Raw genomic sequence first — 27679 nt, forward strand, 5'->3', positions numbered from 1 at the left:
CTTGCATGAATGTATGTGTGGATTAATGTTGTCAATCAAAGATGTTTTGTGCATTGCATTATCCATAAACAAATGAGCATGTCCTACTTATAATTAATATTGTTGTTTCCATGATGCTGGTTTGTAGTGGTTACATGACTCCAGAATATGCTATGAATAGACAGTTTTCCGTAAAGTCCGACGTGTACAGTTTTGATAACTTAATTCTTGAAATTATAAGTGGCAAGAAAGTCAATTCTTTTTATCAATCAGAGGGTGAAGACAACATTTTCAACTATGTGAGTAGTATGAACCAAATATTCTAATTTTGTTTTCCTATGTTAATGCAAATTAACATGCATCATAACTTGTGCAAATGGCACAGGCCTGGAAACATTGGGCGGATGGAACACCCTTAAACTTGTTGGATCCAAATTTGAAAAATTCTTCCTCAAGAGATCAAGTTATCAGATGTCTTCATATTGGCGTACTGTCTGTGCAGGACGACCTAACTGATAGACCCACTATGGCATCCATCGTTCTCATGCTTAACAGTCACTCTGCTTCTTTGCCCTCACCTCTTCGACAACCGTTATATTTCCTTCATAGTCGAACAGAGCAAAAGCCATTAAATAAGCTAGAATCAGATCAATCTACTATAAGCAAATCAACGCCATTGTCTGTCAATGAAGTATCAATTAATGAATTATACCCTCGATAGTGTGGATAGAGGGTAGTAAGGGCTTCCCATTTCTTAAGTCATAGTACTTCAACCGTACGTGAGTCGTATATTATGAGTATTGAAAGAATTCAGACTTCATGAATCATGAACATAGTAATAAGCTTGAAATTCGATATGTGTAACTGACCAAACAAAAAAAAAAACAAACAATCATTAGGTAATTTGAGGTGGGTCTGTGAAATTTTCATCAATAGTTATTATGAGCTATTTTATCATTTCAACAAATGTTTAAAAATAGTGCTTCTCAATCAATTTTGCACAGTAAACTTTCATATATATATATATATATATATACATATGAAAGTTTACTCTTAACACATTTTAGGCTTTTTTTTTATTATTATTTTTCTCTCCCCTCTTTTCCCTTCTCTCTCTTAATTTTCTCCCCTTTTCCCTCAACTTTCACAATAAATCTATATTTAAAAAAAAAAAATTGAGATAAATAATCAATTAGATTTTATTTTGAAATATTAATAACGAATATATATATTAACTTATTAAGTAACTAAAATAACCGCCATATATCTCACAGTTCAGTCATCTCTATTCTCTAGTCTACCCAATGGACCATAGTATATTGGGATCAAAATTGGTACGTAGCATGTATTTTTGGAAAATGTGAAATTTTGAGGAAAAAAATAAAAATTTTGAAATGAAATTTCCAGGATACTTCAAGCATAATTCCAGGTCCAGCCACGAGATTTTTTTTCCTGCTTTTGACAGCGAAGGTCTTTTCCACTGTCACATCTTTCGTCGTTCAAAACAAGGTAGCTTGACTTGCTTTATTGACTAGCACGCGTCAATGGATCCGAATTAATGTTAATTTGTTTATTGGTATATGTCTTCGGAAATCTTGATTTGGCATACTGGTCCTAATTAACCTATCAAATTTTCTCAAACCCCATAGCTGCAAATTAAGAGCACGACGTTGGTCTCTATAATGGGATTGCCCTGCTTCAACCTCTGCATGACGATCCCCTTGGTCGTCTCCTTGATGATCACCTTTCTTAGCCAAACCGGAACTGAAGCTGCTGCAACTTACCTCTACCATGTATGCCCAAACACAACCACTTTCACCGCCAACAGCACGTACCAATCAAGCCTCAATCGCCTCCTTGCTTCCCTCACCTCCAACGCCACAAGCAGCACAGGGTTCTACAATACCACCGCCTCTTCGCCGAACTCCGTCGACACGGTCTACGGCCTCTTTCTCTGCCGCGGCGACATCTCCGCCAACGAATGCCGAGACTGCGTTTCCGGGGCAACTGAAGACGTAGTTGAACGGTGCCCCAATGCAAAAGACGCCGTGGCTTGGTACGAATACTGCATGTTACGCTACGCAAAACAATACTTCTTCTCCAGCATGGTCACTGACCCTGGCATTTACATGTCAAACACGATTAATATATCGGAGCCAAGCCGGTTTGACCAGCTGGTGAGGACAACGATGAACGACGTGGCAAGCGGGATTTCAAAAGTTGGGTCTGTTGCCAAAAAGTTTGGAACGAAAGAAGCGAATTTCACAACGTTGCAAACACTACACACCCTTGGCCAGTGCACGCCGGACCTCTCGGGATCTGATTGTAATAGCTGTCTCCAGAGAGCGATAGAGAGTCTACCAGGTTGTTGTGGGGGAAAGCAAGGAGGCAGAGTTCTGTTTCCTAGTTGTAACGTCAGGTTTGAAGTGTACCCGTTTTACAAGTCATCAAACACATCGACCCCAACACCTTCTACTCCAGCACTTGTTCCTCCACCTCCTGGATCGGTAACTCCTAAAGGTTAGAGTTTTTTTCCCTCTCTTTTGTCTTTTATGAGTGCTACTTACTCTTAAGTTCACGTAGACAAGTTATATGCGCATCTTAGATTTTCAAAACGTTTCAATTACAGGTATTCTGTCAATTACAGGTATTCTGTCAGGATTTGCTTTAAAATTCTGTCAAAATTTCAAAAATACTCCTGTATTTATTTTTTTTAAAAAAAATTTAATTTTTTTTTCAAAGATTTAGGCATGGGTATTTTTGTAAATTCTGTTAAATTCTGACCAACACTTAAATCTTAACAATTTTTTTTTCCTAAACAAAAGGTATTTTGAGAATTTTGACGGAATTTAAAATCCTAACGGAATACCTATAATTGAGACGTTTGAAAAATTAAATACTTTAGTTTCAGACGTTTTAAAATCTAGTACCTTTAAGTCAAGTAGGCCTATAGTTCGATACCCTTAAGTGAAGTTATCTTACTTAATAACTTTTAAGGTGTTTTTTTATTCAAAAGATTTTGATTTACGTGGTAAATTATCACTTAACTTAAAAGTTTAAGTTGATAAGTATAAATAAATTTAATTATTTAATCAATACTTTAATATTACGAAAGTATTATTAAAGTATGAATGCTCTTTGATTTTAATTACGAAGGAATGAATTTTTGATACTCTGTTTTCTGAGAAGAAAAAGAGAATTTGGGGCGGGGGGAAGTATCACTCTATCCTAGCCATTCACATCTTAGAAGATTGGGAAAATTAGGTACAATCACTCATGCCAGGTGGGAAAGGTCACGACCAAGTGGGTTACGCCTTTTCTACTTCGTTTTATTGAAAGTCGGTCAACTTTATAGAAATTAATAATAATATAAAGAAAGACCAAGGAAAGAGAGAAAATATAGTGATTAAAATGTTTCATTTTTATAGGCTACATCTATTTTTGATAATATGATTTTTTTTTTTTTTTTTTTTGAAAAGCCTTGATAATATGATTTGAGTACAAATGCTTATTTATAGAGCTTTACAAATGTTTAAATAATTTAAAATACAAATCAAATCTCTTAATTTCAAATAATCAAATTATCCAAATCTCTTAATGTAAGAGATACAAATTAACAGTTATCTCAAAGAATTTTTATCTATTAAGTATTTTGACATCAGTGACTGTTTGGCCGACATCAGCTACTTTGGCCAAAATTTGGACATCGGCTTCTTTTGGCCAGAATGGGGCAAACTATTGTCCTGAAATGGGCTCCATGGGCCACAAACACTCTTCTTGGGCTTTTTTTTTCTTTTTTTCTTTTTTTCCTCCTTAAAATACCAACATTTTTAATTTTATTTTATTTTATTTTATGCCTTGCTTCACCACCCAAACAACTAATAATAATATGGAGAGAGATAAAGGAAAGAGAGAAAACACAGAGATTAAGATAGTTCAGCCTATAACTTACATCTACACATTAAAGCCTTATAGGCTACATCTTTCATTAATAATACAATTTGAGTACAATGCTCTATTTATAGAGCTTTACAAATATTTGAATAATTTCAAATACAAATCAAATCCCTTATTCCCGATAATTAATAGACTTATTTAACAAGCTTAAGGGTCCAAAATACATACAGAATATCAATCGACTAATTAAGAAATTAGCCATCACAAGCATTAGGTCGATTATTTCCCTGTCTGCATCGAAGAATATGGTTCTAGACCGGCCACCATATCTAAATGAATGGAGCTAAAATTAGCCATTTAATTTTAATGAAGTTCTTTGTATATATCATACTAAATATATATGTTGCTCTGTTCATTGCCCTTAGCTACTTTTAGTTTCAACTTTAGAATATAGGTTAAGCTTTTGTTACAACTAATTTATCACGACTGTCTATCTAGTACTGCATAGAATTCTAACTAACACTTTCGGTATATTTAATTAGAAGTACCTCTAGTTCTAAATCATTCTGCACTTTAGCTTAATTATCAATCCAAGTGACTATTGTTTATGCAGAAAAAGATCAAATCTCAACGGTGACAATTATTGCCATTGTCATTCCGATTTCTCTCTTGATTCTGCTATTCGTTGCCGGCTACTGCTTTCTTATTAGTAGGAGAGCAAGAAAGAAGTACGATGCTATACAGGAAGAAAATGGTAAACGAAAGATAAGTTGATTTGTGCATTCCTGTTGTTCTTAATGTTAGACTTGAAGTTACTCACATTTAGCGTTTTGTTGTGCAGGTGCTAATGATATTACAACTGTAGAGTCCTTGCAATTTGATCTTGCTACAATTGAAATTGCCACCAACAAGTTTTCAGATGATAATAAACTTGGTGAAGGCGGATTTGGTGCGGTTTATAAGGTACAAGATTCGTTTTCATTGTTTGTTTAGCTTCTTTTTGTAAGGATTCTACTCATTTAAGTACACATGATCATGATCAATATAATTGTATCCATCAAAATCTGACATTGCTGAAGCTTTTGTTGTTTGGATTATATGAACTGTAAATGGTAAATTGTTGTAATGACTAGTTAAAGTACATTTTCAGGGTATACTTCCTAATGGACAAGAAATAGCTGTGAAGAGGCTATCGAGAAGTTCTGGACAAGGAAAAGAAGAATTTAAAACCGAGATTATATTAGTAGCCAAGCTTCAACATAGAAATCTTGTAAGGCTATTGGGATTTTGCTTGCAAGGAGAAGAAAAGATTCTTGTCTACGAATTTGTGCCCAACAAAAGCCTCGACTACTTTTTATATGGTTTGTCCCTTATCAACATACGTTTAATTTTCTTGCATGTGATATGAATTGTGAGGCTTTAGTTTTCACTAGTGCTTGGGTGAAGGACAATTCAAGTATTCGGAATTTACCCATATGTTAATTATATATGCATAGCTGTGCATACTGAATTTCTTGTCATTATTCAAAAATAGTAAAACAAAAACAATAAGAAGATTTCACTTCAGAGAAGATCAAATACATTAAGGAAAGGTTCATCTTACAGTTTGTTTTTTGTTTCCAAAAGCAAATAGCTATTAGCAAATTCATTGAGTACGTGTTGATGAACTAACAAGACATAACTATATTAAAATGTTTTTCTATATTAGTATTTAGTTCATTTGATTTTTTTTTTTTTCAATTAAATGAATAAGTTAAATATTTATCTGACTTGAGTTGATTATTCTAACCCGAGTATTGAGTTTTGATGAATGTACAGATCCTGCAAGTCAAAAACGACTTGATTGGTCAAGCCGTTATAATATTATTGGAGGGATCGCTCGAGGGCTTCTCTATCTTCACGAAGATTCTCGACTTAGAATTATACATCGTGATCTTAAAGCCAGTAATGTTTTGTTAGATGGAGACATGAATGCAAAAATTTCAGATTTTGGGATGGCAAAGATTTTTGGAGTTGATCAAACCCAAGGAAACACAAATAGGGTTGTCGGCACATAGTAAGTTTTTAATGTTTGCCCATTTATGCAACAAAAAAGGTTATTGTAAGAGAAAGACATGGTTTTAGAATCAAGATATAGGTTACTTCAATTTTTCTTTTTATATTAACAAATTAATTACTGTTAAGGTAAAAAAAAATGTTTTAGGAGGCTCATATTATTTCATTCTAATAGTTTTAGGAGGCTTGCATGAATGTATATGGGGATTAATGTTGTCAATCAAAGATGTTATGTGCGTTGCATTGTTTATAGACAAGTGAGCATGTCTTACTTATAATTAATATTAATGTTGTTTCCATGATGCTGGTTTGTAGTGGTTACATGGCTCCAGAATATGCTATGCATGGACAATTCTCCGTAAAGTCCGACGTATATAGTTTTGGTGTCCTAATTCTTGAAATTATAAGTGGCAAGAAAGTTAGTTCTTTCTGTCAATCAAATGGTGAAGACGACCTTTTCAGCTATGTGAGTAGTATGAACCAAATATTCTGATTTTGTTTTCTTATGTTAATGCATGAAAATTAACATCATTACTTGTGCAAATGGTGCAGGCCTGGAAACACTGGACGAATGGAACGCCGTTGAAAGTGTTGGATCCAAATTTGGAAAATTCTTACTCAAGAGATCAAGTCGTCAGATGTCTCCATGTTGGCGTACTGTCTGTGCAGGATGATCCAGCTGACAGACCTACCATGGCATCCATAGTTCTCATGCTTAACAGTCACTCTGCTTCTTTCCCATCACCTCTTCGACAACCATCATATTTCCTTCATAGTCGAACAAAGGAAAAGCCATTAGGCGAGCTGGAATCAGATCAATCTATTACAAGCAAATCAACGCCTTTGTCTGTCAATGAAGCATCGATTAGTGAATTATACCCTCGATAGTGTGGGTAGAGGTTAGTAAGGGCTTCCCATTTCTTAAGTCCTGGTACTTCAACCGTACATGAGTTGTATGTTATGAGTATTGAAAGAATTCAAACTTCATGAATCATGAACAGAGTAATAAGCTTGAAATTCGATATGTATAATTGACCAAACAAGAAAAAATAAATGATCATTAGGTTTGAAGTTTGCCCGTTTGTTTGGTAACTCATTTCTCCACGGAATAAGATCATTTCTATTTCATTTAATGAAATTTCAGTATTTGAGGTTGGTGCATCTAACACGAGTAATTTTACATGTACATTAAAAAAATGAGATGGCTTTTAAAATCATGATTGAGTACGTGATTGATCAAATGGTGATTTTGATCAAAATGTGATTTTAAAAGCCACATCATTTTTTGATGGACACTTAATGTACATGTAGAATTATTCATCTAACAGTGTATATTAAGTCAAAGTTGAAAAGTCTTTTAAAAATTTAAGAATGTAAAATTATGTACACCATTAGATACATTAACTTTAAGCCTGACCATAAAATGAATAGTATTAATTTCATTTGAAATTTTTTCACCCCCACTTTTCTCTTAAAAAAAATCAACTTTAAAATATTTCAATTTTTTTTACTTTTTATATCAAATAAATCATTTTTTATTACTTTTTAAACAAAAAAATCATTACAAAACAAAATTTTGCATTTTTCCTTTTATATATATATATATATAACTTTATATCACATCAATCATTTCTTCTTACAACTCTAAAAATAAAAAATAATAAATAAATAAATAAATAAAATAATCACCCAAAAAATCTTTGCCAAACACACACAATTGCAAAACTAGCCCAAAACAGCGGGCCAAAAGTCCAACTTCCCAAGGGTTTTAGAATTTTTGAAAACAAATCCAAGTTAGAGTGGGCTTCGAAATAAGGCCTTTAAACTCTCTACTATTCAATCTAGCGAAGTCCCAAGGCCGAAGGGACCAAGCAACCTACGATAACAATTGTCAATAATATTAGATAAAATATACTTTCTTGGGTAATATGTAATTTCTCTTATTATATATTAGCCCTGTAAATCAAAATCAACTATTATTATTATATCGATGTGGACTGAGTGCAACTTGACGTACATGTTGACAATTCCTACTAAATTCTGACCAGACAGATATAAGTGAAATATTATTTAAATAAAAAAACGAAAAAGAGTGGTATTACCGTATTAGGGTTATTATATTTTTTACTATAAAATTTTTATATAATCAGTAAAATAATTTAAAAATTTTATTTATTATATACTCTTAATTATTTTATCCCTTTATGAACTACCACATAAATGACTTTATAAAAAGAATGGTCCAATCTAAAGCGTCTTGACATAAAAAAATAAAAAATAATTACTGTACAAAAACAAATTCTTTGATGAGTGTTTGGTGCAGTTTTATTTTGAGTTTTACTGTGCATGATATTTGGCGTGTTAGAAATGCAATCAAACATAATGGACAATCAAAAATTGAGGAGCAGATCTTAAAGTTTATTTTTTGGAAAGTCCAGTCTCAAATTTCAAGCAAAGAAAAGTTCAAGAAATACAGAGAAAACATTAGAATTTGTCATTGTTGGAACTTAGATACCGACCAGCTGGTGTAATACTAGTTGATTGTTTTTTTTTTGTTGTTGTTTTTTGGTTTAGTGTTCATGGGCATATTTTTGCTCTTGTTGTAATGGTTTGTGGAACTGAGTTTACCGTTTTGATAGTTTCTGGTTTTATAAAGGTTACTTATTCTATTGAAAAAAAATTAAAAAAATAAATATTTAAAAATATTGAACACAGCAACATTATTTTACAATTATTATATAAAATTATTATACAAATAACATATCTCACCTTATCCTGACAGTTGGCATCTACACCACTCATGTCTTTCTCTCTCGAACGCCATCGATAGGTAATAGGATAGTGATCTTGACCTTCTAGTCCTATTCATTTACATTTATATATCAAATTTTCCACAACTCTGACCAGATCGAATCTTCTTCATTTTTTTCACAATTTCACATTAAATATAATCATCTTAACAGTTAAAATGTTAGAATTTGGCATAAACAAATTTGGATTATAAACATGTCGACCTGTTTAACCCGTTTATGAAATTATATATATAATAAATACAAGTTGAAACGGGCCAAACAGGTTAAGCAGGTTGTGTTTTGGTCAAAATGGTTAAACATGATATGTTTAAGTTTAAACAGGTCAAGCAGATCGTGTTAGAATTAAAATGGATTTATTTGTTGAACTAAATGAATCGTGTTCGAGTTAACTTTTAATAAGTTGACAGGTCATTTGAACATGACCAACTAATTTGAATTGCCAGCCTTTAGGTGAAATTGAAAAAAAATTTACTCTTTTAGATTTTATTTTATTTTACCCTATATAATGAATTATATAATATCAAATAATTTTAAAATGATGCAATAAAATATTTTTGATGATGTTGAAACAAGTGGCGGAGCAAAGAATGGTAGTACCATTTGATGAGTCAACTATATATTAATCTATTATATAGCAAAAAGAAAAACTATTAATCTATTATGCCGGCTTGTAAAATTAATTTTGTTGTTTTTAATAAATTTAACATTTTTATTTTCCTCACACATACTAGCTTGATGAATACTGCGTGATTGCTGATCATTAATGCTATAGGCAGCCGGTAAAAAGTGTTTTTTTTTTTTTTTAATAGATAGCATGTGCTATCATATATTGCTGAAAGAAATCCGAAGGCAATACAAAGAATAGAGGGGAATGAATCGATTAATGTTATGTAAAAGTAAAAAGAGTTTTAAAATTTTTATTAGTAAAGAATTTTCTTTATTTTATTTTATAATGCAAAGAAATTGAATATATTATTATTATTATTATTATTATTATTATTATTATTAATTTTTAAGGAAAAGGAAAATGTTACATCTTTTTTCAATGTTTAAACTACCACTTAATTGTCTATTCTTTTAAATAAAGTTCATTCCAAATTACAAAAAATTGTCATTGTTTTCTCAATGATGAAAATACTCTTAATAAAATAATAAAAAATTCAAAAATAAAATAAAAAATTCAATATGAGAAAAATAAACCTAAAAAAAAATTAAAAAAGAAAGACATAAAAATCAAGGGCGGCCAAATTCAAAATTAAAAAATAAAATAAAAGTTTTTTCGTTTTTTTTTAAATTAAAAGAAAAATTTAACAGTTTTTTTTTAATTATTATTTTTTGTTTTTTTAAAAGAAATTAAGATTTTCCTTTAAAAAAAAAAAATTAATTTTTTTAATAATTTTAATTTATAGGGGTATTTTTATTTTATCAAAAAAAATGGTAAGAATAATTTTGTCTTTTTGTTGGCTTTAGGAAATATTAACAATTTTTTGATAGTTTGGAAGATATTACTCCAATTAAAAGTTTGAGAGGACATTCTCAATATAGTGATAATTTGAACATTGATAACATTCAGATTTTGAAATGGTAAAGATTTTTGAAGTTGATCAAACTCAAGAAAACACCAAGTAGGGTTGTTGGCACATAGTAAGTTTTTAATGTTTGCCCATTTATGCAACAAAAAAGGTTATTGTAAGAGAAAGACATGGTTTTAGAATCAAGATAGGTTAATTCAAATATATATATATTTACACACACTAACAAGTTAACTACAGTTAAGGTAAAAAAATGTTCTAGGAGGCTTGCATGAATGTATGTGTGGATTAATGTTGTCAATCAAAGATGTTTTGTGCATTGCATTGTCCATAAACAAATGAGCATGTCCTACTTATAATTAATATTGTTGTTTCCATGATGCTGGTTTGTAGTGGTTACATGACTCCAGAATATGTTATGAATGGACAGTTTTCCGTAAAGTCCGACGTGTACAGTTTTGGTGTCTTAATTCTTGAAATTATAAGTGTCAAGAAAGTCAATTCTTTTTATCAATCAGAGGGTGAAGACAACCTTTTTTCAGCTATGTGAGTAGTATGAACCAAATATTCTAATTTTGTTTTCCTATGTTAATGCAAATTAACATGCATCATAACTTGTGCAAATGGCGCAGGCCTGGAAACATTGGGCGGATGGAACACCCTTAAACATGTTGGATCCAAATTTGAAAAATTCTTTCTCAAGAGATCAAGTTATCAGATGTCTTCATATTGGCGTATTGTCTGTGCAGGACGATCCAGCTGATAGACCCACTATGGCATCCATAGTTCTCATGCTTAATAGTCACTCTGCTTCTTTGCCCTCACCTCTTCGACAACCGTCATATTTCCTTCATAGTCGAACAGAGCAAAAGCCATTAAATGAGCTGGAATCAGATCAATCTACTATAAGCAAATCAACGCCATTGTCTGTCAATGAAGTATCAATTAGTGAATTATACCCTCGATAGTGTGGGTAGAGGGTAGTAAGGGCTTCCCATTTCTTAAGTCATGGTACTTCAACCGTACGTGAGTCGTATATTATGAGTATTGAAACAATTCAGATTTCATGAATCATGAACAGAGTAATAAGCTTGAAATTCGATATGTATAATTGACCAAACAAAAAAAAAACAAACAATCATTAGGTAATTTGAGGAGGGTCTGTGAAATTTTCCTCAATAGTTATTATGAGCTATTTTATCATTTCAACAAATGTTTAAAAATAGTACTTCTCAATCCATTTTGCACAGTAAACTTTCATATCTATATATATATATAAGTTTACTCTTAACACATTTTAGGCTTTTTATTTTTTTATTTTTTTTTCTCTCCCCTCTTTTCCCTTCTCTCTCTTAATTTTCTCCCCTTTTCCCTCAACTTTCACAATAAATCTATATTTAAAAAAAAAATTGAGATAAGTAATCAATTAGATTTTATTTTGAAATATTAATAACGAATATATATATTAACTTATTAAGTAACTAAAATAACCGCCATATATCTCACAGTTCAGTCATCTCTATTCTCTAGTCTACCCAATGGACCATAGTATATTGGGATCAAAATTGGTACGTAGCATGTATTTTTGGAAAATGTGAAATTTTGAGTAAAAAATAAAAATTTTGAAATGAAATTTCCAGGATACTTCAAGCAAAATTCCAGGTCCAGCCACGAGATTTTTTTTCCTACTTTTGACAGCGAAGGTCTTTTCCACTGTCACATCTTTCCTCGTTCAAAACAAGGTAGCTTGACTTGCTTTATTGACTAGGACGCGTCAATGGATCCGAATTAATGTTAATTTGTTTATTGGTATATGTCTTCGGAAATCTTCATTTGGCATGCTGATCCTAATTAACCTATCAAATTTTCTCAAACCCCATAGCTGCAAATTAAGAGCATGACGTTGGTCTCTATAATGGGATTGCCCTGCTTCAACCTCTGCATGACGATCCCTTTGGTCTTCTCCTTGATGATCACCTTTCTTAGCCAAACCGAAACTGAAGCTGCTGCAACTTACCTCTACCATGTATGCCCAAACACAACCACTTTCACCGCCAACAGCACGTACCAATCAAGCCTCAATCGCCTCCTTGCTTCCCTCACCTCCAACGCCACAAGCAGCACAGGGTTCTACAATACTCCCGCCTGTTCGCCGAACTCCGTCGACACGGTAAAAAGTGTTGAGACTTGGAGCAATGATAGGCAGGGCCAGCTTGCCGGCCCCTGCCCGTCCCTTTTGATTAAAAGGGATTTTTTTAAATGAAAAAGCAACTTCTGATAACATCAGAAGTTGTTTTTTTATTAAAACACTATTTTTTAATTAAAAATAGTCTGCTGGGGGCCAGCAATTTGGCCCCTAGTTATCATTGCTCTGAGACTTGAGAGGAGAAAAGGGAAATGAATTGATCGGTGTTATATAAAAGTAAAAAGAGTTTTAAAATTTTTATTAGTAAAGAATTTTTTTTAATTTTTTATTTTTATAATGCGAAAAAATTGAATATATTATTATTATTATTATTATTATTATTTAAGAAAAAAGAAAATGTTACATCTTTCTTCAATGTTTAAACTACCATTTAATTGTCTATTCTTTTAAATAAAGTTCATTCCAAATTACAAAAAATTATCATTGTTTTCTCAATGATGAAAATACTCTTAATAAAATAATAAAAAATTCAAAAATAAAATAAAAAAAATTCAATATGAAAAAAAAAACCTAAAGAAAATTAAAAAAGAAAGACATAAAAATCAAGGGCGGCTAAATTTAAAATTAAAAAAATAAAATAAAAAGGTTTTCGTTTTTTTAAATTAAAGAGTTTTTTTTTAATTAATTTCTTTTAAAAGAAATTAAAATTTTCCTTTTAAAAAAAAATTATTTTTTTTTAATAATTTTAATTTATAGGGGTATTTTAATTTTATTAAAAAAATGATAAGGTTAATTTTGTCTTTTTGTTGGCTTTAAGAAATATTAATAATTTTTTGATAGCTTGTAAGACATTACTCTAATTAAAAGTTTAAGAGAACATTCTTAATGTAGCGATAATATGAGGAGGGTATGTAAAATTTTTCCTAATAGTTATTATAAGCAATTTTATCATTTCAAAGGATGTTTAAAAATAGTGCATCTCCATTCAAATAGTACATTTCCATTCATTTTGCCATACTAAACTTTCATATATAAAAGTATACCGTAACGAATCCTATGCTTTTTTTATTCTTTTCTCACGGTTCAGTCATCTCTAATCTAGGAGGACATTCTCAATATAGTGATAATTTGAGGAGGGCACGTAAAAATTATTTTTAATAGTTATTATAAGCTATTTTATCATTTCAAAAGATGTTTAAGAGTTCTTAAGGGAGTAGCTTAATTGGTTGCTGATCACGCCTCATAAAGCGAAAGTCACTAATTTAAATACCCCTCCCACTCTTATGTGGACATATTAAAAAAAGAAAAAAAAAAAATGTCATCTCTACCCGATGGACCATATATTGGGCTCAAATTTGGCCCGTAGCATTTGTTTTTGGAAAATGTGAAATTTTGAGAAACTATTTTTCTTACCAAATTGAAATGAAATATCCAGGATACTTCAAGCATAATTCCAGGTCCAGCAACCACATTAATTGTTCTGCTACGGTCTTTTCCACTGTCACATCTTTCCTCGTTCAAAACAAGGTAGCTTGACTTGATATATTGACTAGTACGCGTCAATGGATCCGAATTAATGTTAATTTGTGTATTGGAATATATCGTCGGAAATCTTGATTTGGCATACTGATCCTAATTAACGTATCAAATTTTCTCAAACTCCATAGCTAGCTGCAAATTAAGAGCATGACGTAGGTCACTATAGTGGGATTGCCTTGCTTCAAGATCTGCATGACGACCCTTTTGGTCTTCTCCTTGATGATCACCTTTCTTAGCCAAACTGGAACTGAAGCTGTTGCAACTTACCTTTACCATTCCTGCGGATCATTTGGTAAGTAATTGTGAAATTGAATGTTTATTTAAATAATAATAAAAAATAATTAATATAATATAAAAGGTAATTGAAAATTTATGAATGAGTTGCCAAACAGGTTCAACCAATTTCACCGCCAACAGCACCTATGAATCCAACCTTAATCACCTCCTCGCATCCCTCTCCTCCAACGCCACCCGAGCCACGGGATTCTACAACACCACCGCCTCTTCGCCGAACTCCGTCGACACGGTCTATGGCCTCTTCCTCTGCCGCGGCGACGTCTCCACCGACGCATGCCGAGACTGCGTTTCCGGCGCAACTAAAGACGTAGTTGAACGCTGCGCCAAGGCAAAAGACGCCGTGGCTTGGTACGAATACTGCATGTTACGCTACGCAAAACAATACTTCTTCTCCAGCATGGTCACCGACCCTGGCACTTACATGTGGAGCACAGTTAATATATCGGAGCCAAGCCGGTTTGATCAGCTGGTGAGGACAACGATGAACGACATGGCAATCGGGATTTCAAAAGTTGGGTCTGCTGCCAAAAAGTTTGGAACGAAAGAAGCGAATTTCACAGCGTTGCAAACGCTGTACACCCTCGGCCAGTGCACGCCGGACCTGTCGGGTTCCGATTGTAATAGCTGTCTCCAGAGAGCGATAGCGAGTCTGCCGGGTTGTTGTGGGGGAAAGCAAGGGGGCAGAGTTCTGTTTCCTAGTTGTAACGTCAGGTTTGAAGTGTACCCGTTTTACCAGTCATCAAACACATCGGCGCCAACACCTTCTACTCCACCACTCATTCCTCCACCTCCTGGATCAGTAACAACATCCAAAGGTGAGTTTTTTCCCTTCTCTTTTCTCTTTCATGAGTGCTACATTAAAAATTAAATTGAATAAAATAATAAATGAAAGTAAATGTTAAATCCGATGCTATTTTTAACGTTGGGGACAATGGGGAGTGAGCTTTTAAATTTAGTGACTTTTATGGGGGGTTTTTTCGTTTTTTTTCAAAAGATTTTGGCTTATGTGATAAATCATCAATTAAATAAAAAATTTAAGTAATAGGAAGTGATAAATTTAATTATTTAATAATACATTAAGATTATGAAAGTATAAATGCTCTTTGATCTTAATTATGAACGAATGAATTTTTGATACTGTATGTGTGCTTTCTGAGAAGATAAAGAGAATTTGGGGCGGGGGGAGGGGAAGTATCACTTTATACGAGCCATTCACATTTTAGAAGATTGGGAAAATTAGGTACAATCAAGTGGGTTAGGTCACGACCAAGTGGGTTACGCCTTTTCTACTTTGTTAATTATTGAAAGTCGGTCAGCTTTGTTGAAACTAATAATAATATAATGAACGATGAGGGGAAAAGATGTTTCGGCGTATGATTTATATCTACGTTAAAGTTTTATAGGTTACATATTTTTTTTATAATATGATTTTTTTTATTTGAAAAGCCTTGATAATATGATTTGATAAGTACAAAAAATGCTTATTTATAGAGCTTTACGAATGTTTAAATAATTTAAAATACAAATCAAATCTCTTAATTTCAAAGATACAAATCAACAGTTATCTCAAATGATTTTTATCCTTTAAGTATTTTGATATCGACGATTCTTTGGCCGACATGAGTTACTTTGACCGAAATTTGGACATTGGCTTCTTTTGGCCGGAACGGGGCTAACTATGGGCTTGAAATGGGCTCCATGGGCCACACATAAGCTTTTTGGGCCTTTTTTTTTCTTGTTCTTTTTTGTTTTCCTCTTGAAACACCAACATTTTTTTTTTTTTTCATGCCTTGCTTCGTCACACAAGCAACTAAATTTTTTTTCTTCACTCCTTGAAACACAAACTTCTTTCAATCTGTTAAAGATTGTGAATAGCACAACAAATCCTCTGTAATGATTAAAGAAAAAGAAAATAATGAGAAGCATGCAAAGAGCTTAGCTTAATTAGCTTATCACGTGTGGGAAAAAAAAAAAAAAAGGAAAAAAGGACGGAGAACAAAAGAGATCTAGAGATCTAATGTTAGGGAGCAATATGTTCTTTCCCTTGGGACAGACTAGATTGTCACTGGCGCGCATTTTTTTTTTAAAAAAATAATAATAACAAATAAAAATTTAAAGGAAATCAATAAAAGAAACAAAGGGGTTTTCGTGACTGATTGAAATCAATCGGAAACAAAATTTAAGTAACAAAAAAAAAAAAATTAAAAAAAAAAATTAAAAACTGCAATTCAAGATCGAACAACTAGCATTAGCATATAGATTTGATACCATATAGAAACTAATAATAGTATAGAGAGAGATAAAGGAAAGAGAGAAAATAGTCAAAACACAGAGATTAAGGTAGTTCGGCCTGTAATCTATATCCACATATTAAAGCCTTATAGGCTATATCTTTTATTGATAATACGATTTTAGTACAATGCTCTATTTATAGAGCTTTACAAATATTTGAATAATTTCAAATACAAATCAAAACCCTTAATTTCAGATAATTAATCTACTAATTTAACAAGCTTAAGAGTCCAAAATACATACAGAATATCAATCGACTAATTAAGAAATTAGCCATCACAAGCAGTTTTGGTCGATTATTTCCCTGTCTGCATCGAAGAATATGGTTGTAGACCGACCACCATATCTAAATGAATGGAGCTAAAATTAGCCATTTAATTTTAATGAAGTTCTTTGTATATATCATACTAAATATATATGTTGCTCTGTTCATTGCCCGTAGCTACTTTTAGTTTCAACTTTAGAATATAGGTTAAGCTTGTCACAACTAATTAATCAAGAATGTCTATCTAGTACTGTATAGTATTCTAACTAACACTTTTGGTAAATTTAATTAGAAGTACCTCTAATTGTAAATCATTCTGCGCTTTAGCTTAATTATCAATCCAATTGACTGTTGTTTATGCAGGAAAAGATCAAATCTCAACGGAGATAATTATTGCCATCGTCGTTCCGATTTCTCTCTTGATTCTGCTATTTGTTGCTGGCTCCTGCTTTCTAATTAGTAGGAGAGCAAGAAAAAAGTACGATGCTATACAGGAAGAAAATGGTAAACGATAGCTAATTTGATTTGTGCATTCTTGTAGTTCTTAATGTTAGACTTGAAATTACTTACATTTAGCGTTTTGTTGTGCAGCTGCTAATGATATTACAACTGTAGAGTCCTTGCAATTTGATCTTGCTACAATTGAAATTGCCACCAACAAGTTTTCAGATGATAATAAGCTTGGTGAAGGGGGATTCGGTGCGGTTTATAAGGTACAAGATTCGTTTTCACTGTTTGTTTAGCTTTTTCTTGTAAGGATTCTACTCATTTAAGTACACATGATCATGATCAATATAATTGTATGCATCAAAATCTGACATTGCTGAAACTTTTGATGTTTGGATTATATGAATTGTAAATGGTAAATTGTTGTAATGACTAGTTAAAGTACGTTTTCAGGGTATACTTCCTAATGGACAAGAAATAGCTGTGAAGAGGCTGTCGAAAAGTTCTGGACAAGGAAAAGAAGAATTTAAAACCGAGATTATATTAGTAGCCAAGCTTCAACATAGAAATCTTGTAAGGCTATTGGGATTTTGCTTGCAAGGAGAAGAAAAGATTCTTGTCTACGAATTTGTGCCCAACAAAAGCCTCGACTACTTTTTATATGGTTTGTCCCTTATCAACATACGTTTAATTTTCTTGCATGTGATATGAATTGTGAGGCTTTAGTTTTCACTAGTGCTTGGGTGAAGGACAATTCAAGTATTCGGAATTTACCCATATGTTAATTTTGTTTCCAAAAGCAAATAGCTATTAGCAAATTCATTGAGTACGTGTTGATGAACTAACAAGACATAACTATATTAAAATGTTTTTCTATATTAGTATTTAGTTCATTTGAATTTGAATTTTTCAATTAGATGAATAAGTTAAATATTTATCTGACTTGAGTTGATTATTCTAACCCGAGTATTGAGTTTTGATGAATGTACAGATCCTGCAATTCAAAAACAACTTGATTGGTCAAGCCGTTATAATATTATTGGAGGGATCGCTCGAGGGCTTCTCTATCTTCACGAAGATTCTCGACTTAGAATTATACATCGTGATCTTAAAGCCAGTAATGTTTTGTTAGATGGAGACATGAATGCAAAAATTTCAGATTTTGGGATAGCAAAGATTTTTGGAGTTGATCAAACCCAAGGAAACACAAATAGGGTTGTCGGCACATAGTAAGTTTTTAATGTTTGCCCATTTATGCAACAAAAAAGGTTATTGTAAGAGAAAGACATGGTTTTAGAATCAAGATATAGGTTACTTCAATTTTTCTTTTTATACTAACAAATTAATTACTGTTAAGGTAAAAAAAATGTTTTAGGAGGCTCATATTATTTCATTCTAATAGTTTTAGGAGGCTTGCATGAATGTATATGGGGATTAATGTTGTCAATCAAAGATGTTATGTGCATTGCATTGTTTATAAACAAGTGAGCATGTCCTACTTACAATTAATATTGTTGTTTCCATGATGCTGGTTTGTAGTGGTTATATGGCTCCAGAATATGCTATGCATGGGCAATTCTCCGTAAAGTCCGATGTGTATAGTTTTGGTGTCTTAATTCTTGAAATTATAAGTGGCAAGAAAGTCAGTTCTTTCTATCAATCAAATGGTGAAGACAACCTTTTCAGCTATGTGAGTAGTATGAACCAAATATTCTAATTTTGTTTTCCTATGTTAATGCATGCAAATTAACATCATTACTTGTCCAAATGGTGCAGGCCTGGAAACACTGGACAAATGGAACGCCGTTGAAAGTGTTGGATTCAAGTTTGGAAAATTCTTACTCAAGAGATCAAGTCATCAGATGTCTCCATGTTGGTGTACTGTCTGTGCAGGACGATCCAGCTGATAGACCCACCATGGCATCCATAGTTCTCATGCTTAACAGTCACTCTGCTTCTTTGCCATCACCTCTTCGACAACCATCATATTTCCTTCATAGTCGAACAAAGGAAAAGCAATTAAACGAGCTGGAATTAGATCAATCTACTACAAGCAAATCAATGCCATTGTCTGTCAATGAAGCATCGATTAGTGAATTATACCCTCGATAGTGTGGGTAGAGGGTAGTAAGGGTTTCCCATTTCTTAAGTCATGGTACTTTAACCGTACGTGAGTTGTATGTTACGAGTATTGAAAGAATTCAGACTTCATGAATCATGAACATAATAATAGGCTTGAAATTCGATATGCATAATTGACCAAACAAGAAAAAACAAATGATCATTAGGTTTGAAGTTTGCCCGTTTGTTTGGTAACTCATTTCTCCACGAAATAAGATCATTTCTATTTCATTTAATGAAATTTCAGTATTTGAGGTTGGTGCATCTAACACGAGTAATTTTACATGTACATTAAAAAAATGAGGTGGCTTTTAAAATCATGATTGAGTACGTGATTGATCAAATGGTGATTTTGATCAAAATGTGATTTTAAAAGCCACATCATTTTTTGATGGACACTTAATGTACATGTAGAATTATTCATCTAACAGTGTATATGAAATCAAAGTTGAAAAGTCTTATAAAAATTTAAGAATGTAAAATTATGTACACCATTAGATACATTAACTTTAAGCCTGACCATAAAATAAATAGTATTAATTTCATTTGAAATTTTTCCACCCCCACTTTTCTCTTAAAAAAAATCAACTTTAAAATATTTCAATTTTTTTTACTTTTTATATCAAATAAATCATTTTTTATTACTTTTTAAACAAAAAAATCATTACAAAACAAAAATTTGCATTTTTCCTTTTATATATATATATATATAACTTTATATCACATCAATCATTTCTTCCTACAACTCTAAAAAAAAAAAAAAAAAAAAAAAAAAAAAAAAAAAAAAAAAAAAATCACCCAAAAAATCTTTGCCAAACACACACGATTGCAAAACTAGCCCAAAACAGCAGGCCAAAAGTCCAACTTTGCAAGGGTTTTAGAATTTTTGAAAACAAATCCAAGTTAGAGTGGGCTTCGAAATAAGGCCTTTAAACTCTCTACTATTCAATCTAGCGAAGTCCCAAGGCCGAAGGGACCAAGCAACCTACGATTGTGAATAATATTAGATAAAATATACTTTCTTGGGTAATATGTAATTTCTCTTATTATATATTAGCCCTGTAAATCAAAATCAACTATTATTATTATATCGATGTGGACTGAGTGCAACTTGACGTACATGTTGACAATTCCTACTAAATTCTGACCAGACAGATATAAGTGAAATATTATTTAAATAATAAAACGAAAAAGAGTGGTACTACCGTATTACGGTTATTATATTTTTTACTATAAAATTTTTATATAATCAGTAAAATAATTTAAAAAATTTTAAAAAAATTGATTTATTATATACTCTTAATTATTTTATCCCTTTATGAACTACCACATAAATGATTATATAAAAAGAATGGTCAAATCTAAAGCATCTTGCCAAAAAAAAATTTTAAAAAAAAAAAAAAAAAAAAAAAAGGAGGGGGGAAATGATTGCTGGACAAAAATAATGCTACATACCTTCTTATTTTTCCATACATTTGGGTAATTTTTAAAATTACGTTTAAAATCTAATAAAAATTAATATATGTTTCTAAGGAATAGCTTAATCGGCTGTATATTACACCTCATAAGACGGAGGTCACTAGTTTGAATCTTTCATCTCCACTCTTATATGGACATGTTAAAAATAAAATAAAATAAAAATAAATATCGAACCCGATAATAATTTTAAAATCATGAACCAAAATTCTCACGCTTGGGTCACCGGTCTGAATTTCAGGCCCATCGATAAGTAATAGGATAGTGATCTTGACCTTCTTCTCCTATTCATTCATTTATATATCAAATTTTCCACAACTCTGACCGGAATCTTCTTCCTCTTTTTTCACAATTTCACTTTAAATATAATCATCTTGACCAGATTTTTGAAGCGTAGAAATAAATTATTTTACCTCGGTCCCATATTGAGAAGAGATGAATAATTCACATAAAGTGAGTAGTTTACATAGATATTCATGAGTGCTAAGTTCCACATTGCCTAGTTACTAGGTAAAACTGGACTTTATAATGGATTCTAAGGAAACTTCAAATTGACTAGTTCTTTTGGGGTGTTAGCGCAGATGTGGCTAGCGTTTTTCCCTAGGTCGTTACATATATTTAGCAAATTCATTGCATTTAAACTTGAACAAATTTAGAATTTTGAAAAGCTTTTGGAATTACGATTTTGGGAGCTCTAAAGCTGGTTAATGACATACATTGTCAGGGTACACTTCCTAATGGACAAGAAATAGCTGTGATGAGGTTATGGAGGAAATCTGGACAAGATGCAGAGCAATTTAAGAATGAGGTTTTAGTGGCAGCTAAACTTCAACACAAAAATTTAGCAAAGTTGATGGGATTCTGCTTGGTAGGAGAAGATAAGATGCTCATCTATGAATTTGTCTCCAATAAAAGCCTTGACAAATTTCTATATGGTCTGTCCATCTGAACATTCCTCCAATGGTCTTTTACATCTGCATCTACTTTTTTGAATATTTTCTTTTGATGAATTTGTAGATCCAAAAAAACAAGCACAATTGGATTGGTCAAGACGTTACAAGATAATAGGAGGGATTGCCCGAGGAATTAAATATCTTCACGAAAATTCTCAACTTAAAATTATACATCATGACCTAAAAGCTAGCAGTATATTGCTAGATGCAAAAATGAACCCAAAAATTTCGGATTTTGGCATGGCAAGGATTCTTGAAGTTGATCAAAGTCAAGGAGACACAAGTAAAATTGTGGGGACATAGTAAGTTCTAAGTTTTTTTTTTTCTTCTATGTTTTGTATCATCAAAATTTCTGAATTCACTCAAGTGCCATATGGAGCGCTGTTAGTGGTATTACGGCTTTTACTACAAGTTTTTTTCTTTTTTCTCTTTTGAACAAAATAATGTGGTAGTCCATAATTGATAAAATGATTAAGCAAAAAATATAACTTCTCAATTTAGTGAATTAGTAGTTGATTTGTTAACCACACATTCTTAATTATTTCATCAAATTGCCCCATTAGTTTGTATAAAAATTGTAGTAAAAATTATATAGTACTTCATGTGCATTTTCCTTGTAGCTAAGATTGTTTTGTTTTTCTATTTTTGTGTTGGCTTCCGGTGGTTACATGTCTCCAGAATACGCAATACACGGAGAATTTTCTGAGAAGTCTGATGTGTATAGTTTTGGTGTCTTAGTCTTAGAAATTATCGGTGGCAAGAAGAATAATAACTTTGAATCGGAAAGTGCTGATGACCTCTTCATGTGAGTGTAAAGTAACTAGAGCCCAATTTGTTTCCCTTTCTTAATTAATGCCAATATCATCACCTAATATTGCTTGATAAAATTTGCAGGCATGGATACGTTGGAGGGATGGAAGGCCCTTGGAATTGTTGGATCCAGCTTTGGGAGATTCTTATTCGAGAGAGGAAGTCTTGAGATGCATCCAAATTGGGTTGTTATGTGTTCAGAAAGATGCAGCTGACAGACCAACCATGGCATCAATTCTGCACACACTCAATAGCTACTCTGTCACTCTAGAATCCATTGAACAGCCGGCGTTTTTCCTTCTCACTAAAGCAGACCCGAACATGCCTGCAAAGGATATGGCGTCTGGTCAGTCTCTTAGCATGTCAATGCCATGGTCTATCGATGAAGTATCCGTTCCCGAACCACACCCACGTTAGTTAGTGTAAAGGAATCCAAGCTGCCTGCCAAGTACTGTGCAAATAATGGTGGACATTAGATTTTGTACAATAAAAATAAGAAAATTGATTATAGGGCTGATCATGGGGCCGGGGGGGGGGGGGGGGGGGGGGGGGGGGTTGCGCGGGGATGCCCCTTTTTTGGCCCTGCACCCCGCTAAAATTTCCTTGCATTCGTGCAGGGCGATTGGGGATGGGGAGGGGATGCACGGGACGGGGATTCGCGGGAATTCTATACAGTTTCTGATCTACCCAAATCACACCCATGAAGGTCACACACCAGACCAAAATTTGTGACAAACTGAGAAGAACACAAGAACAACCATTAATCATCTAATCCATATCATATAAGCTTTATTTAATAACAGTATCTTTTTCTTTTATAATACCTTGTCCAACTTGTAATCGACTGGTTGAACTAGTGACTCACAGACCCACTTCCTCACCCAGTTCAATGTCCACAAGTAACACAAAAAACAGCTAAATATAATCACAAGCAACAACAAGCATACGAAGAAGAAGAAAGCCAATGAATCATCTAACAATAAACCATCACCTTTTTCCCTCGTCTTCCTCTTTTTTCCCCTCATCTTCATCTTTTTCCAAGGTCGAAGAAGGCTCGGAGGCCTCTTCCTTGCCATTCACAGGCTCCGCAGTCCCATTTTCTTCAACAGAAACTTCCGTATTCAACTTTTCCTCCGCCATTGATCAAACCCTGTAAACATTCACCAAGCCTAAATTTTAACGCTATTTCTGTGGTCGACGATGAAGTTGATGATCGATGTTGATGAAGAAGAAGAGGAGGAGGAGGAGGCTTACCTAGGTCTGGACCCACCAAAGGCCACCCCTGCCGTCGATCTCCGGATCAGAGACCGTGAACTCGGAGATGTTGCGGTTGTTTTAGTGAGCTGGATCGCCATGGTCGACGAACACGAGTGAAGCCTCCGAGCGGCGCTAGGGTTAGAAAAGATGAAGATTCTAGAAAAGATGAAAGTGAGGCAGTGAGGTGTGCGATTGTGAGGGACTGAGGGTATATTTTAGAAATTTTTTTTTTTTTTTTTTTCTTGTGGGGTGGGGCGGGGCAGGTCCCCGGGGTTTTTTAAAACCCCAACCCACGCCCCGCCCCGCCCCGCACGGGTTGGGCAAAACTCAACCCGCACCTGCCAAAAAACACTTAAAACCCGTGTTTTGCGGGGCGGGGCGGGTCCTGCGGGTATGCAGGTTTTTGCTACCCCTAACTGACTGCCAGAGTGTAAATATTTATGGCTTGGAAGTTCAAGAAGACATTTAGGACTTGGAATCACCTCTATCTTATTTACTAGAACAAAAAAAAAAAAACAAACAAACAAACGTAATTATTTTCCTTATATTTCGATCTATATCAAATAGTTTAATTTATTTTCAATTTTAGTAATGCCAGAAACCATATTTTTATTTAAATTATTAAAATGCTAACATGACAGTCTTAACGAATCTTTAAATCAGTCATTAATTGAGATTGACACATTAGCATTACAAGACAAAAATATAATTTTTAGCATGGAAAATGATATTTACACTTCTTATACACAACAACTACACTCACATAAGACATATTGGGTTGGGATCCAGTGTGTGAGCCCCATTCCAATATGTCTTGTGTGAATGTGATGTGTAAGTATCATTTCTCTTTTAGTATTACTCTTTCAATCTTATCAAATAGTTTCCTATAGGCATTTAAAAAAGATTGGAAAGAAAGAAAGAAAAAGACAAAAAAAAAAAAAAAAAAACATGTAACCCAATGGGTTTGTCTGATTGATATGCCATATGATTTTTGACCCAACAGAGGGGATGAATCGCCCTCCATGGCATCGGCTCCACCCTCCATGGGGGGAGTTGATCTCTCTCTCTTCGCGAGCGTGGCTCTATCATCTCACAAATTTAAAAAGGCGGATACTTTTTTTTTTTTTTTTTATGAGATATAATTAAAACTTCAGGAATATTTTGTTAAAAAATTGACTAATATGAAAGGGAATATTTATTTGGTATCAACTCAAAATATAAGGAGTTATTTAATTAAATTAAAAATAAAAAGAATTATTTGATAGCAGCGACCAGTCAAAAGGATAAAAGTATTGGAAGCTAATTTAATGTGTTTTCTCATTATATTGTGGTTGGTCATGATGCAATCCTTAGTAAGAAGATAATCTAAATAAATAAATAGCTCGTCTTTTCAAAGGAAAAATGGCCAAAAGTTAATGAATGTCTTCAGATTATTAGATTATTAAGGCGGAAGAAAAGTCAAATCCACGATTTAAAGGGCATTTGTTCTAATTGGTTGCTTTCTTGTGCCTTGTCCGTATCAGAGAAAATGCTCATAGTTGGTGCATTTTTATATTATTGTGGTTTGGTTGTATATGTTAGGCAAATATATATTTCATGACTTGAAAACAACTACCACTATATTACATAAATATTATCTTCAAAATTCTTACCTCCTTTTGGAGTTTAATATGAATTATTGATCTAGATCAAATAATGCCTTCCTCAAAGCACTCACTTTTTTCCAATTCCAAATTCTTTTTGGAGCTCGATCAGTATATATTTATCAACATATTGATTCAAAGCTTCTTTCTGGTTCTTAGACAATAGAATAACTCTTATTAATCCTACAAATAAAGAACCCGGATACAATGGTGGAGTCAAAAATTTAGAAGGATGTTTTTTGGCTTCAACCCTTAAAGATTTAAGAGAACTTTCTTCTAGATTTAGAGTTTCGTCAGTAAAAAATTCAACGATGTCAACTTCTTTTTCTTGAATTGATAGTTTTTAATTTCGATATGATCTATGGACTTAAATTTTTAAATTAAATTACAACCCCATAAGAAATAATCAAGGTTAATAAACAACAAATGAATAATCATAAAATATAAACAAACATATATATAATAGTCTAAATGGAAATAATCATGCTATAAATCATATATATATATGTAATAAATTAACCATTGGTCAATCCTTATTAAAAAAATATCTATTTAAGTGTTGGTTTATGCTATTATGTCATCATTGTAGAATAAAAATATAGTATCTAGCATTACTACCCAGCTTTTCTTTGTACTTATATTTCTTGAAATTTTCTAGAAACTAATTTTACATTTATCTTATATTATTCTCTAACTCTAAGTAGCAAATACTACTTAATGCAACCAAAATAATATAACTCACCATAAAAGAAAATGGTTCATGAGCAGCATAAACTTTCTTAAAAAAAATTCTTTCTTTTTTTATTAAAAAAAAAATTGACTAGCTAGTATGCAGGGGCCACGTACAAAATTTCCCTTAATTTTTTTTTAAATATTTTCTAGGGGCCACAGCTCCCATTGGCCCTAATGTGGCTTCGCATTGCCAAGATATTCTTCGTTTCAAGTAAAAATAAATTATTTTATTAAATTTAATAGTGTATATAGTATTACGTCAATTAAATTTTTTAAATAATATGATAATATATACATTATGTGGCTGCATATATATGGTTAAATCTGTTAGTGAATTGGGGAGGATTTTATTCCATATCTATGACGGTTGGACAAATGTCTCTATCATGCTAGAAAACTGACCATAAAATGCTTCAACCTTATCTTCTATTTTTTTTTTTTTTTTATAACTTTTTTTATTTGAGAGAGAGGATTTAAAATGCTTGAACCATATTCATTTAAAAAACAACTGTTGGATTTAAAATTTAAATGTTGTGGCTCAAATTTATTTTCGTTTTAAAGCTCAAGCATTTTAAGTCTTACTCGTATGCTAAGAGTACTCACTGTAGAGTTGTTATTTCATTCTTTTAGTTAACGTAGCTAAGCAAAACACTAAAAAGCTGCTCCATCGGATTATATGTATATGAGATGCAAAATAGATTTAGTTTTCATTTGTGACGCCACAGGCGGCGTGACACTTTACACGGATTCATTCTTTTTTCTTTTTTATTACTTTCTCATTCTTTACCTACACTTTCTTCTTCCCCTTTTCATTTTTTTATCTCTCTCCAACAATGCTCTTCGTCGAAGCTCCATCACGTAGGGGCGGAGGCACGTTGGAGGGTGGGAGGCCATGCCCCCCCCCCCCCCCCCCCCAAAAAAAAAAAATTGAATTCTAAATTTTTTTTTTTTTTTTTTTTGGGTTAATACACTAATGCCCCTGCAAAAAATAATTCAACCCCCCCTAATTTTTTTTCTTAAAAAAAAAAAAAAAAAATTATCCTCAAACCTCAGTGTTGTATTTCAGGCACTTAAATCTTTTTTTTAAAAAAAAAAAAAACAAAAAATAAAAAAAAAAAAAAAACAACCACAGCTACGCAGTGCGCAGCAGATAGGTCCTAGGAAAAAAAATAATAATATCAGCAGACGCCGCACACATGAGATAGCAATCAAATCCTCTCCATACGGCAAATGAAATCACTGAAATGTCAATAAAAAAAATCCATACTTCACAAAGAGAAAAGGGGGCAAATTCATCTGCTTTTCAGTTTTCAACACACTCAAATTTTCCCCACTAACTCTCTGTCAAGTATCACCCAAACTCCTAAGAAAAAAAAAAATGATGTAGTTCAGTCCTGAAAATACCGAGAGGTCAGAGGGGAGAGA

The 27679-nt window shown here is 32.7% G+C and overlaps 2 protein-coding genes across 2 annotated transcripts; both read left to right on the forward strand.

The window, feature by feature from the left end:
* The first annotated feature begins 1557 nt into the window (after nucleotides 1-1557).
* LOC133868245 (uncharacterized) lies at nucleotides 1558-19374 on the forward strand. The gene is made up of 18 exons (XM_062305061.1): nucleotides 1558-2499; nucleotides 4490-4630; nucleotides 4718-4839; nucleotides 5027-5237; nucleotides 5695-5932; nucleotides 6247-6397; nucleotides 6484-6818; nucleotides 8506-8587; nucleotides 11026-11214; nucleotides 12159-12446; nucleotides 14148-14253; nucleotides 14354-15073; nucleotides 17179-17319; nucleotides 17407-17528; nucleotides 17716-17926; nucleotides 18254-18491; nucleotides 18802-18952; nucleotides 19039-19374. The coding sequence occupies exons 1-18, from the start codon at nucleotides 1662-1664 to the stop codon at nucleotides 19372-19374; spliced, it is 4620 nt and encodes a 1539-aa protein (XP_062161045.1). The 5' UTR covers nucleotides 1558-1661.
* A 2111-nt stretch (nucleotides 19375-21485) lies between these two features.
* On the forward strand, nucleotides 21486-23039 carry LOC133868246 (cysteine-rich receptor-like protein kinase 10). Its single transcript, XM_062305062.1, has 4 exons — nucleotides 21486-21794; nucleotides 21877-22114; nucleotides 22180-22195; nucleotides 22707-23039. Exons 1-4 carry the CDS (start codon nucleotides 21617-21619, stop codon nucleotides 23037-23039), a joined length of 765 nt encoding a protein of 254 aa, XP_062161046.1. The 5' UTR covers nucleotides 21486-21616.
* The last annotated feature ends 4640 nt before the right edge of the window (nucleotides 23040-27679 follow it).

Source organism: Alnus glutinosa, chromosome 5, assembly GCF_958979055.1.
Source record: "Alnus glutinosa chromosome 5, dhAlnGlut1.1, whole genome shotgun sequence".
Classification (NCBI taxonomy): Eukaryota; Viridiplantae; Streptophyta; class Magnoliopsida; order Fagales; family Betulaceae; genus Alnus; species Alnus glutinosa.